This window comes from Pseudophryne corroboree, chromosome 4 (assembly GCF_028390025.1).
Source record: "Pseudophryne corroboree isolate aPseCor3 chromosome 4, aPseCor3.hap2, whole genome shotgun sequence".
NCBI classification, from domain to species: Eukaryota; Metazoa; Chordata; class Amphibia; order Anura; family Myobatrachidae; genus Pseudophryne; species Pseudophryne corroboree.
Window position 1 is genome coordinate 281,015,042 of NC_086447.1, and position 14,964 is coordinate 281,030,005.

Here is a 14,964-nt window from a genome sequence, read left to right on the forward strand (position 1 = left end):
GCTGATCCTCTCCTAAAGAAGTGCATCAAGGAGATCCCTTCAGTTATTTTCAAGAAATCCTCTAGTTTACAACAGAGCTTAGCTCCTAGTTTTTTTGTTGATAAGAGACAAATTGATCATGTAACAAGCAATGGTCCCTTACAGTGGCTTCCAGAGAAACCTAAAGGGTGTTTTAAATGCGGCCATAACATCTGTATAACTTGCTCTTTTATTTTAAATAACACACGACGATTTGAGGCGACTAATACCCCAAATGGTGAGATTTTTGAAATACAGTCCTTCATCAATTGCAATAGCACATATGTTATATATGTGCTAATATGCGATTGCAATATGAAGTACGAGGGCAGAACTACTAGACCACTAAAAACACGCTTCCTTGAGCATAGACGTAATATTCTTAAGGGTATCCTCACACATGGGTTATCCAAACATTTTTCGGAATTCCACTGTAGGAATCCATGTGATCTGAAACTGTTGGGTATTGAAACTATAAGTCCAACATTGAGGGGAGGGGATAGGTATAGAAAACTCTGTGTGAAAGAAAACTATTAGAAACATAGGTTAGGGACCCTCGTTCCCAAGGGACTCAACGAACATATTGATATAGATCTTTAATTTTTTTATATCCTTTTCACTCATAGTTCTCAACCTAAGACTATCACCCCTTCCCCCCTCCTTCCCCCCCTCCCTCTTGTATATGTCTCATATATATCTCCTCAATATTCCTCTCTATTTTTTCTCTTACTTTTTTATAAATTGAATAAATGATATAATTATAGTAAAATTTATATAGGTAATCTGTCTTAACAATCTCTGTGTTTATTAATTTTATCAACACTATAGTAACCAATTTGCATATGCCCTAGCATAGAAGTAAATAAATGTCATAGCTAATTCTGAACTATGTTCATATATGAAATATTACATTTATAATAATAATTTTTTATGATATACTTACATTTAACATCAATTTATGTTTGAGTTTAATTTATTTTTAGGGTTATCTATATACTTTATCTTGGTATCCATGAGGTAATAAATCTCGTATAAATGTATATAAAAATATATACATATATTCCTCTCTCTGTGTACAATTGTCATATATCCCCTTATGTATTATCGGTATTGTTATATTATTTTATTAGATGTTATTATTAATACTGTGAATCCAAGCCACTGAGTGTCATTTCTTTTCCGATTTAAATTGGAAAATAATATGCAGCCTAATAAAGTTTTATTATTGTTCTTTATAGTTCCTCTTTTATTAAATACATCCTTGTGGGTATCCGTTAAAGACCTTATGTGAATGTGCCTAATCAGGTCTAAGGCTTATGACAGCTTTGCACTGTGATTAAAATACAACACAGGTGCTCCATGGAAGAGGTATATAACTCTGATCTTGGCTATAGGAGTCATACCTTTGAGAAAGTCACGTGGGCGTGACGAAATGCGTTAGAACTCCTCCCTATTGTTTCCACCTGGAATACCTGCTATATGAAAGACCTCTGGTGAGGTTACCCAGAGGTCTGAACAACTCCGTTAGCGCCGTCCGGTGCTTATGAGACGTGGCCGGCCGGCCCCTGCTACCGCATACCGGTCACTACATTGGAACTGACCCAACAAGCCATATATGAGGTGACACAGCCCCGGCTCGGCTCCCCATCGCTGCAGGACGAGTTTCCGGTGAGAGTACTACGAGGGGATCACCTCAGCCAGCGCAGTCTGGCACCAGCTATCTACACGTTTGGCCAACTTCCAACTAAGGGTCAGTGGTCCTCTTTACTGACAAACAATCCAGCAGTCGTATGAGGTGAGCACAGCCTGATTCCGTTTTTTTCTCACAACTGGACCAGGTAATAGCACGGTGGGACGCCACACGTACCAGCTCTATAAACAAGCACTTTACAATCCTCTTCATATAACTGTACGAACTGCTATCTAATACACAAAAAGCATATTTGTCACGGACCTGAATACCAGAGAGACTTTTTGAAAGCTAATAACATATATCTATGTGGATTCTGGAGACTGGTTATTTATATAGCTACTCATCATATTCATTGCGCAACAGTGTATCCTAATGGAGATGTCTATTTAGCTGAGACAGTTTGAGATACCGCATATGATACAGTGTTTATTTTCATACTTGGACACATTTTTATGCTACATTATTTTCTTTTTATTTACATTTTTTTTTCCATTATAAAATGTATACTGTGCACAGTTAATTTTTAACAGTAATTTTTATTTGTTTATAAACATTTATGTGCAACATTGATTAGTGTACTTGTTTATTGACACTCAGTGGCTTGTATTTGCATTTATATCCATATTTAATCAATTGTTCAATTAAGGTATATTCAATCTTCTGCTAATCCCGGGCGCAGTTGTATTTTTCCTTTTTTACAGTCACTGACTGACCCTGAAGCACCAGCAGCACAAGTCCCGGTGCCCCCGGCCCCCTGTTTCCAATGCTGAGGCTCCTGTAATGTCCACTCCCCGTGGAAGAAGCATTTTCAGAGAGGCGGCCGCTGGTCCCTGCTGAGGGGTCAACCAGCAACCCGGTAGTGCATTGTAAGCTTAGCCGGCCCCAGCGATGTGCTCTTGAGCATCATCCTCTATGGAAAGTTCTGCCTCTGGCTGCTGGGTGCTCCTACTGGCGGGTGCTGGGTGGCAAATAAATAACTTCCTAAACTCCACCGGCACCCGGCTTCCAGCAACTCTGTGGCCGGTTTGTGGTTCCACTGGAGGGTACAAATATAAAAATCTACATGGTCATGGGGTCAGACAGGGGCGGAAGAGTGGGGGGAGCGAGCGAGCGATGCAGGAGGGACATGTGGCTCTAACCCAGCAGATCCGACATATGGGTTAGCAGGGAACAGGTCCCCCTCACATCCCTCAAGGCGAGCACAGTCACTTCCTTAATTTTTTGTTGTTGTTGTTGCATCAGCACCGCCCTTAAAGTACCAGCGCCCATACGCAGCTGACCAAAGCTGCCTAATGGTAGTGCCACCCCTATCTGTAGGAGTACATTGTATGAATACTTTCTTCCCTTCTTCCACAGCTGCAGCTCCTCAGATTCCCTGTTGTTCGTTCCTGTTACCAGCCCATTGTTTGTGCCCCTGTTTCATAGGGTGTAGTATGGCTGACCGCCGGTCAGCTTACCGACGCCGGGATCCCGGCAGCATAACGACGCCGGGATCCCGGTGGGGCGGGGCGAGTGCAGCAAGCCCCTTGCGGGCTCGCTGCGCTCGCCATGCTGCGGGCTCAGTGGTGACCTACGGTCACTACGGGTTCTATTCCCACTCTATGGGTGTCGTGGACACCCACGAGTGGAAATAGTCCCTGTTGGTCGGCATGCTGACCATCGGGATAGTGGGGGTCGGGATGCTGGAGGAGGTCATGTGACCGTCGGTCTCCCAACCGTCGGTCACATGAATACCACCCGTTTCATATGCTGTCTGTAGGAGTACATTGTATGAATACTGTCTTCCATTCTTCTACAGCTGCAGCTCTGCAGATTCCCTGTTGTTTGTTCCTGTAACCAGTCCATCGTTTGTTTCAAGTGCTGTCTGTAGGTTACATTGTATCGTTCATTGGATGCTGAACAGCAAACACCACCTGAGTACCTAGCACTCCTGTTGTGCTGTAATCATCTCTTGACAATAGTGTCTCTTCTTAGTGTTGGCTACTGCAGTTGCCAGGAGAAACATCCACTGGCCTGGAGCATTCTGTGTCATTTGTGTATCTGTTCTGTTCTCCCTGTCTGGACTCCATTGTCATTTTCTTCTGTTGTTGCCAGTAGTTACTATTGCTGGTACAGAGCATTCCTTGTTATTTATGTACCAGTTTATATATGTTCCTTACATGTCTCTTTAATCAGATTACTTTTTAGTTATTAATTCATTATTCTATGGTCTCGTTTTTGTCTTCTTGTATTCTTGGTTTTGTCTTTTCAGTCGTTTCTACCTGCATGGATCCAGGTCACTCAGGGTTGAGCTTATACTATTGCCAGCGGCGTAAGACCTGGCGGCATCCTAGTACTGGTAGGCATGTTCTGCCTTATGGGAAGAGCGGCTGGTATAGGCAAGAAGACCCGATGGTGAGCTCTACGAATCTTAACCCTGGGTGTACACGGGTCACTGCCCAGAAGATCCTCAGCAAGCTCCTCCAGTGTGGAAGGAAGAATCTACAGTTGTAACACATTAATACTGATTTAGCTGGCTAGAAATAGTGCATACCACTATGGTCGCTGCTACTGTACTGTATATACATGGAATACAGATGAAATTGCATGTCCATAGAAATTAACATTGCTGAAGAATGCAAGAATACTGTATCACATACAGGTATTCCTAGAGTAAAATTATGAAATTATGTATTGTTTATTTATCATACTGAATTTCCGTGGCTAGTTCATTGTGCTAAGGCTGTATATGATATGGCATCCAGATGATAGATAGACAGTTAAAAGGTTGACAGTCAATAGGTAAACACCAAATGGTCGACATGCATATGGTCAACGTGGCCAAAGGTTCGACAGGTTTAAATGGTCTACATGACAAAGGTGGAAACAGCATAAGGTCGACATGAGGTTTTCTTTTTTCCATACTTTACCAACCACTTGGACTACAGTTTGGAATGGTAACATGTGCTGACCGCAACGGTAATGGAGTGAGGCACCTGCCCGAAACATGGCGCGTGGAGCAAGCCATGCAAGGGGATGCGGTGCACTAAATGGGGATCCTCGTGCTGGAAAGTAAAATTCGACACCAAAAAATATATGAAAAACTCATGTCTACCTTTTCATGTGTCGACCATTTCCATGTTGACCTTTTAACCATGTTGACCTTGTGCATGTCGACTATTTGGTGTCAACCTATCATACCATAACCATTTGACATACAGTATGTCTCTTACCAAGTAGTGTCTAAATGGATAACTGTTCTATAATTATCCCTCTAATGGAACTGGTCTTCATAAGTTGGGGCAGGAATACCTGAATTCATTTAATACAGTAATTAGTTGGATTGCTGTATGGTTTAGTTCCTATTGCATACTTATTAAACTACTGTGTATATGGGTTTTTTCATGGGTTTTTGTTGGTGCATGCTTATCATTTTACCTTTGCTATCATTAATAAAATGTATTGAATAAGGAGGTCACGGAGTCTATCAAGGTCATATTATATTAACAAATATTGATACAGGTTTTTGATCTAATAATTTAGACTTTTGCACTGAAGTCTTCCTTCTACTACACATAGGTATGACTACACTGTTTCTACAGCTTTATACATAATCAAACCACGTTCTTGACATTTGCTAGATCACAAAAGATTTTACATCTACAGAGCAGACCTCTAATCCCCAAATTATGGCACACCTGCTATGCCCTTCTCTGACCCTGTCTGAGGTACAGTAGTGACATTAGCACAACAATAATAAGCCCTTTGTTTAATGCAGTGACTGGCAAATAATACTTTACATGTTCTTTTCCAGTGCAGCAAAAGGACAGACTGGGGCTCTAAAACAGCCCTGACATTCTACTGTGCGCACGCCAATGGGGCATGGTCACATCACAAGGGGGTGTTCTAGGAGTCACTAGGGCCTGCCTCGCATCAAACCACCATCTCTCTATGCCAAGTGCCTGAGCAAAGCATCGGGGGGCTCCCTGAGTACCATGTGGTTGAGCAGAGCTGCTTGGCCAGGCTTTTAGGCCAGACAAGCCCATCAGGCCATCAGTCATTCTCGCATTTTCCAGAAGTGCCAGAAGACCAGTTCAGCCCTGGTGCAGTACACAGAGTAATATCACAGGGTTTAACATTAATTTCTCTTACGTCCTAGAGGATGCTGGGGTCCATATTAGTACCATGGAGTATAGACGGGTCCACCAGGAGCCATTGGCACTTTAAGAGTGTAAGAGTGTGGGCTGGCTCCTCCCTCTGTGCCCCTCCTACCAGACTCAGTTTAGAAAATGTGCCCGGAGGAGCCGGTCACAGCTAGGGGAGCTCTACAGAGTTCTCTTAGGAAAAGTTTATTTTCTTTATTTCAGAGTTTATTTTTTTACAGTGAGGCTGCTGGCGACAGTCTCTCTGCAGAGTGGGACTGAGGGGGGGGGGGGGGTGGAGCAGTGTCCGACCTGCGGGGTCTTGAGCCACTGCTCCCGCTGACTGGACGCTGAGCTCCAGAGGGGTCTGATCGCGCCCCGCCGCAGGGGAACGCTCGCCCCGGCAGCCAGCCGCCACCCCCTCAGGGAGCTGAAGTGTGGTGAGTGAGTCACTGTCCCCCCTTGCAAGCGGGGGGACAGTGTGAAGAAGGCGGTTAGAGGGTAAGAGCGCAGTCTTAACCGCGCTCCTGGAAGGCTCAGCGGTACTGCGGTGCGGTGCTGGGGGGGGGCGCCCTGGGCCAGCTCCGGACCCTACTGTCAAAGTCAGAAAAATATCTCTATGCACACTGCCATATTTGCACCTCACACAGGTCTGCGCTGCGAATGCGTGCGCTCTCCCGTGCGTGCGCATACTCGCTGTTGCGGGCACCCGCGGGCGCGCGGTATGTGCATTTACGGTAGAGTTCATGTGTTCGTAGCGTGCGACTCAATCATTACATATTTTCACTATATAATGTATTTTGTAGATCATGGTCCCTTTGATAGATTCTGAAAGTTTGGTTAATGTAGAATGTTCATGAACAGAGAAATCCCCCTTTGTTTGATACGAAGGGTCAGACAGGAGTAATACAGTGGTGTTTAGTATCCATCGGAAGAGTTTTTAATTAGCAATATTCCGGTGTTGGTTTGAAGCGGATTAATCGCTCGTGCGAATAATTATGGACATAAGAAGTTTATGTCCATTTACTGTATTTGCACTTATCCATGCGGCGGGAAACCCAGTTTCCCTCCCACCTGAGCTGTTGGAAATAGTCACAGCCCACCTGTATGAATCAACCTATGACCTTTTGTTATAATGCGAGGAGGAATTCCTGTGTCCAATGAACAATGAGATTGTAGGGACCATTGAATTGTATTGTGTGTGGGGCATAAATAGACAAGCCGATCACGTCCAGCTCTCACTCTTCAACGGTTATCATTGCTGAAAATCGGGAGCTGGATGTCCAGAGGCGCATGCGATCGTTTCCTTTGTGCGTAAGTTTTCTCCGCAATCATATTGTCTATCTTGTTGTTATGGGCCATATCTCTCTCTCTCTCTCTCTCTCTCTCTTCTCCTCTTTCTCTCGTATTCTCTTAAAACGTAATAGTATTGTATTGTATTTCCTGTGTAGTTATCTGGTTAGGTAGTCTATGTTATATTGTAGTGTATGACTTGTATTGTATTAATTCTTTTGCAAGTATAACATTCTAATATATATATATTAGGCGTTGGACCCTAAGCACGGTATCTGTGTATTTCTTATAGTGTTAAGTATTCTCAGAGCGTCGGTGACGCTCAAACAGCTTTCAAGTTAATAAGGTTACACTGTGTTGCATCTACACCCTATCTCTACACTAAGGTTTTACAGCATATTACATTGTTTATGGTTTAGATATAAAGGTTTAACATTGTGAGCGTCTGCGCCGCTCGTGATCTCCTCGTGGTCTCGAGCGTCCGCTACACTCTGATAGCGTAGCATTACGGTAGTCGCTCACCTATAAGTGGGCCCGATACCAACAGCGTATTCTCGTGAGCATCTGTATCGCTCGAGCAGCCCGCTCCCGATACAGCGCCCGTTACGCTATAGTGAACCATTACGTTAGTCAGCAGCCAATAGCGTGCCTGCCTGTGATCTCTTGGCCGTGAGCGAACGTGACGCTTGAGCGTCTCGACCACGGCTAAGCGATTGTTACGCAACGAGCGTACCCTTACGGTACTCCATACGTAAATAGCGTACAGTGTTCTTAGACCTCATAAAGGGTTTTATATAAGATAAATATTTAGCTTTGTCAATTGGCGGCTCGTCCTGTCCTTCACATATCTCTGCTACGTAATTTCAGCAGACATTATCCATCAGCAAAGGGCGGGAGATCATATTCTTCGCAGTGCTGACGGGATAAGCGTCTGCTTTGCTTAGTAAAGGGTGCTGAAGGAATCCGGAACCGGAGGTAAGAACAACACACTAGTGTCTTTTAAAACTGTTTATTTCTGTCTTGCGTACACACGCACATATCTGCATTTCTTTTTCATTCGTGTATTTTCATATATCACTCTCCTGTTTGCCATTTTATAATTGATAACGTGCTAAAAGAGATTGTCGCTATTTCATAGTTAAAAGTGTAAAAGTAATGCGTTAAGGGATAAAGTGTAAAGCACACACGCAGCTCTACCTAAAGATAAAAGGAGAGATTGGTGTGTTGCGCGGTAGACGATCGAGGATCATCTACATTGATAAACGTGTTAGTTGTGTTACGGTGGACATTGGTTTTGTGTACATGTGTCTCTAACAAAGGGCTGAGACTCGCGTACGCAAAGGCCGACGCACGCAGCGTAAATTACGCAACGGAGCATCTGGGTACGCCCACGTAACTCAAGTCACACGATAGTGTTGATTTTTAAATAGCGCAACAGGCGATAAATAGCGCATCAGGCGATAAGTAGCGCAAATCTATTTTAAATCCGAAATTTAAATTAACAGATCCTTCTCCAAATTTACAACACATCTGGTCTAAAGAAAAATTTCTGCGCAGAAATAGAAATAGAAACAAAAGTGTACATGTGGTGAGTGAGTGTTTGCAATTATACAATTTTGAGGTTGAACCACAAGAAAAGTATCGAGTTCTCGTGAAGGTACATACATGTAAGTGACGTGCATGGTGGCTAGGGAGGCATCCCTGGTTAAACATAAAATTTGAGCATTAGAGTGTAGCAGACCAGGAGGTCATACTGTAACAGACCAGGAGGTCGCATAACAGACCAGGAGGTCCAGGTACAGCAGACAAGGAAGTCCGCTATAGAGACAAGTAGCACAACACCAAGAAGGGTTGGTGCGGAACCCATATAGGCCATTAAGCTCTGGCTGAAGGAATTCGCAGCCGAAATTTTCGATTCCACTGGTCGCTCCGCACATAAGATTAGTTGCTTATGTGCTGAACGATTGTACCGCACGTAATTGTGTGCATTAGTAAACCTGACCGGTATTATTTGTGTACGAAGGTCATAAACGCTATTTGTACATTTTAACGTGATTTGTGAAATTTTTTTATTTTAAGGGAAGTTCGCTGGTCACTCAGGAACTATCCAACAACCGATACTTGCTGGGGAACGCGCCCCAGTAAATAAAGGTTCACAGGGGCCCTAGGTTGGGTACAACAGCTCTGGATACAGTGATTGTGTTACTGGCCAACGTGGGCGAGAAGTGAGTGGAGTACTCGGTAAACTTCACCGCCAGCCTGCCCCGGACATCTTGGTTTTTGTAAGGGTTCGCTGAAGAAAAGCAACACCTGCAAGTTATGGGGGCCAGTTGTTCAGGTAGGGGGCGATCAACCTCGGTTCGGGTTGATTTAGTAAACCGACCAATCGGGTCGGCCAGGTATGTAATGTGTGAAAAATACGGTTCACACACAGAGGTTTTATGTGATGAATGGGAAAGAATGACTGTACATGACGGGGAGAAATTCCCAAGAATAGGTAGCTTTAGCCCAGAAGTGTTACTAAATCTAAGGAGAAGGATAGGTCTTATTGAACCAGCAAAGAGACGGATCAAACATTATGATTGTTTAAAGTTATGGCAACAGGAAAGTGAAATGCAAAGAGAGCTAACTGACATATCTGACTCTCATCTTGGGAGGAGAGATGTGGCAATGGAGAGGATTATGGTTGCGGAGAAAGGCACAATGTTGAACAATAAAAACGCACTTAGCAACTGTAGTATAGATGATAAGAATAAGTGTAATAAACATAACAATGATAATTGTAATGCTGTTAAATGTACAACTATTAACCCGTGCAAGTTGCACCCCATGTCAAACTTCCCTCAGGAATACGAGCAAGAAAGTGAACCCAACACGATGTCGGCACCTCTTCCAGCAGCCATCACACAAGACATCCAGGTGGACGCGACCAAATCGGTAAAGGCAATAATCAAACCCCCTAACGGAGGGTCAGGTGAGGTCGTGTCCACAGGTACGTACAATGTTTTATATCACGCACAAACAAATGTACCCCATATTGTAAGACCAAAACAAGGTGATGTAATTGAGTTTAGTCCTGTCAAGGTGATCACAGTCCCCAATGGGAAGACTGACGATCAGGGAACCATTCCCGTCCAGGACAGTGCAATGCGCTGTCCCTGGTCCCGGACCGAATTGAGATCAATTATGTCCGAATTTCCTGATCCAAGGAAAAATCTAGTCGCATGTCAAAGGTTCATTAAAGAACTAGGAAACTCAACAGAACCCACCAACAAAGATTGGCGGACAGTGCTGAGGGCATGTTTGCCCTCCGGTGTTGACTCTGCGACATTTATTACTGATTGTCAATTAGACACAGAAGTACCTCAAACGGAGGAACACAATCAGGAATGTATTAAGCAGATAAACCAACAGTTGGAAGTACATTTCCCTGCCGTTGTCAAGTGGAATGAAATCTTCTCCATAAGACAAAACGAAAGGGAAAGTATTTCCAATTATTTCAATCGAGCACTGCAAGTAATGGCTAGGAACACTGGGATCACAGACATCAAAACATGCGCACAGCATAGAGAAATAGCGGTTAAGGTATTAATGAATGGTTTAAAGGAGGTATTGAGAACAAGGGTACAGACCACCAACCCAAACTGGAGAAATATCTCAGTGGCCGCATTAAGAGAGGCCGCTATTGATATTGATCGAAATATCACCAGATACAGAGTCACAAAGTGATAAATTAATGGCCGCAAGTATACAGGCCCTAACCACAAGACCACTCCAGCATAAGCCCCAAACCCCTGCGAGAAATTCAAATGTGGAAATCTGTTACAATTGCCAGAAGAAAGGTCATTTTGCAAGAGATTGTAGATCAGGAAGTAGACAACAGTCACATCAGCCCCCTAGACAACGACATAATCATGGTATCCAAGGAATCAGGGAAGCACAGGGAAAACGGTTGATGGCAATGAGCATCCGAGCATTTGAGGAGGCATCAAATCAACCAAGACCTCAGGTCATTGACACTTGGAGGAAACCCAGGGTTTGTTACCTTTGTAAAAGAGAAGGGCATTATGCCAGTAACTGCAACAGCCCACATAAAGTCAGACCCCCTAGACATGAAAATGAGCAAAAGTTAGGACACACCAAGTTATAATCAGGGATCAGATAGGAGAATTTTGAGCCACACCCATAATGTGCAATCAGGAAAGGTGATCATTAGGACTGATGGTAAGCCTGAGGTTATAGTTAATAAATTGGGAGGTCATTCCCTGAAGACACAGGAATGACCGGGTGAAACGTTGTAAATGTATCTGTGGAATGTTTCTTTTTCTCTCTCCCCATCTCTGACGATTATTGGTAGGATTCAAACATTGCATATATACTTGGTCTTTGCAGAAGTCTACCAAACCCCAGCATGACCTATCCGCACCAATGTATTCTGGCCAGATACAGACAGTGGAATATGGAAGTGCTGGGGGGAGGGACTGCGCAAGGAAACCATTGGACATGTAGATATGACAGCCTGATGATCTGACAATGTTTTAGAAAACGTTTATGTTTGAAAAATGTTTTTTTCCCTGTTGTTGTTCTCTGTTGATTTATGTGATATATACATATATGAATTGTTCTCTCTCTCTTTTGTTTTTTTTTGTTTTCTCTCTTCTTTCTCATGTTTTCATGTTTTAAAGATGGTATGTCACACCTCAGTTAGGCAAATGGTAATGCAAGATTTTTTGCTCCTTACAGAGAGATCGCTGGTTTGGAAGGAATATTGCATCACCGGAATGTTCGTTTGGAAGACTGAGAGACAGCACCTTTGAGATGACAGCAGAACAAGAAGAACAACAAGACTAGAGAACTTAATTATCGTAACAAGTTTCTCTCCCCCTCAAACTGTTTTCCTGTACCCCCATTACAAATTTCTTCTTTTCTCCTCCTGTAAGATGGACTTGCCCCAAGAGACTGTGATATGGATTTTTCTGTTGACCAGAGCAGTCTGTTCCGGCGAGAGTACCATGGAGGTCGAGAGAGGTTCTGGAATGGGTTCTGATGACAGAGATGGAGGCGTAGTTTTCCGAGAACAACATAATCAACAAGCAAAGGCGAGTATCAGAAAACGATCCGATAGCATTGACCATAGAAGGAATTGTGAAGGATTGTTAGCTGAAGAAAACTGTATCTGTAAGCTCTGTGACAACGTAGTCGAGGATGGGTGCATTAAGAAATGCCAATCCAGTTTTAATATCCACATGGACCGGCATCCATTGAGTGACTATCACTCCTTAGTGGGTAGTGTGTTAAATCAAACAGATTGTTGGGTATGCTCTCAAGTACCTCAAGGTCATAGCAAATCAGGACTAGTACCATTTCCTTTAACGATAGGGGAGGTACTTGAGCTAAGTGGTGGGAGGCCGGTGGACAGGAGGTTTAATATCTCCAGTCCTCCTAGTTTGAAGCTCCACCAATATCATGTGGATAGATCCCTCATATGTTTTAACATTTCCAATCCCCGAAAGCCGGGAAATTGGGAAGTGTCATGGAGTAACCAAACCATGACCTTTTCATATAGAGCAGATAGAATGCCGACAGATACAGAGCTTATACGCCACATAGCCAGTAGAGGAAAATCTTTCCGATATAGGTATACCCTAGGAAATAGGATCACGAGAGTTGGAGAGGTATCACCAGGATACTGTGCACATATCGTACAAGCTGATACGTGTACTAGACAGATGGGAGAATTAGGGTTAGGAGATTTCACATGGAAGATGTGTAATATGGTTATGTCCTACTCCGTCCCATATGTTCTCCCCGATGATGCATATTTCATATGCGGGAGGAAGGCGTATAAGTGGCTTGCCCCAAACTCGGAAGGATTGTGTTATATTGGAAAAGTATTGCCTGAAGTAATGACTGTATCACATGCCAAAATGAAAGATATACACCGTGTTGCCCAAGCTCCTTATACTCACACCCATTACGAGCACGTAGTTAAACGGCACCTGATAGAAAGAACAGAGCATCCGGCCTCTGACATGATCCATGAATCCACCGGGATTCAGTTTCTAATCGCGTTAGACATCACTCGCACCGCCAGAGGAGTGTTGAATTACAAATACATATCTGCGCTCGCAAATTTGTTAGACAATATCACAGAAATGTATGATGACACGTTTAGGTATACTGGAAGAGAACTTCAAGCTTATAAAACAGAACTGGTTCAGCATAGAATGATTCTCAATTATCTCACGGCAGTAACAGGTGGATATTGTGTCACACTGGCAACGCAGTACGGCGTGAAATGTTGCACATATTACAAATAGTACCGAGGACCCGGTCGAGGTCATAGACCAAAAGATGGACGATATTCTCCAATTGAAGTGGGAATTTCGCAGGAGACACAATCTCACCCTTGCTGCTGTGAGTAATGAGCTGACTGGTTGGGTGTCATGGTTGAACCAGCGAAATTGGTTCTCCGGTTTAGGAGAATGGGCTCAAGGAATCATAATGGATGTAGGGAAGTTTCTCCTATGTATCTTAGGTGTTATCATAACGATTGGCTTGATATTTAGATGCGGTCAGGCTTTAACGAAGTGCAAACGAAGTACCAGGGTGATGAGTTTAAGGAGTGAGGAAACTGTAATTCCAATGGATTTGATTTATGACCCGACGGTAGAAACAATGATGTAATGAAAATGCGATTATACGGTCCGTTTCTTTCACCTGTTTTTCCGTTTTCCTCCAAGGTAAAAAGACCCACTTGGACGAGGAATTTGATGAGCCGATATACAGACAACGGATGGATTAAAGAAGAAGTTTTGACAACCTGATACACAGATTTTTGATGAACTTTGCCATAGATCCCCAGTTTCCCTAGAAATTTTAAAATTACGCTAGCCCAACACTTTTGTAAATCTATGGACATTGACAAAGCTTTTGCTCGCACCTTATGGGCAAAAGCACAAAGAAGACTGCATTCAACAGACACCGAACAAGACTTCAACCGACAAATGTTCATTTACCTGACATAGAATACCACTGCATTTACCGTAATTATGTCTTTTCTTCATCTCTACAACCTTCAGGTAAAGCACACACATAGTATAGGGAATACAGGCACAAATATCAGCAATCACATATTCCCCCATTCATGTATCATCAACTAAAATGTGCTCCCCAGTTTGTTGCAACCAAAATCCGAAAAGAGCTCGGTAAAGTTTGACAGCCCATCCACAGACCCGTACCACGGGATAAGAAGGAATTCAAATGTATACTTCGCAATACCTCGAAGCTTGATTTAAAACACGTACGGCACGATGATACATGACCCCCAAGCACGGATTCATACACACATGCTTCTGCTATCTCACTAGGTCATACCCTTTTCCTACCTTCTCCTCTCCTCCCCTACCCAAACCATGTAAATGTATTAACCCCTGACATATATTTTTCTCTTTTTGAAATGTTTTAGGAAGTGGCAGTTATTGTTGACTGCCAAAGGGTGGACTGTCAAAGTCAGAAAAATATCTCTATGCACACTGCCATATTTGCACCTCACACAGGTCTGCGCTGCGAATGCGTGCGCTCTCCCGTGCGTGCGCATACTCGCTGTTGCGGGCACCCGCGGGCGCGCGGTATGTGCATTTACGGTAGAGTTCATGTGTTCGTAGCGTGCGACTCAATCGTTACATATTTTCACTATATAATGTATTTTGTAGATCATGGTCCCTTTGATAGATTCTGAAAGTTTGGTTAATGTAGAATGTTCATGAACAGAGAAATCCCCCTTTGTTTGATACGAAGGGTCAGGCAGGAGTAATACAGTGGTGTTTAGTATCCATC

The 14,964-nt window shown here is 43.4% G+C and overlaps 1 protein-coding gene across 1 annotated transcript in view; it reads left to right on the top strand.

Annotated features, from left to right (window-relative positions):
- Positions 1–1,431: 1,431 nt before the first annotated feature.
- Positions 1,432–14,964, top strand: part of LOC134911345 (polyglutamine-repeat protein pqn-41-like) — a 67,385-nt gene continuing 53,852 nt past the window's right edge. Inside the window, exon 1 of the mRNA XM_063919594.1 lies at positions 1,432–1,813. Coding sequence (XP_063775664.1) covers positions 1,809–1,813 — 5 coding nt within the window. The 5' untranslated portion in view covers positions 1,432–1,808. The remainder of the gene's footprint in view (positions 1,814–14,964) is intronic.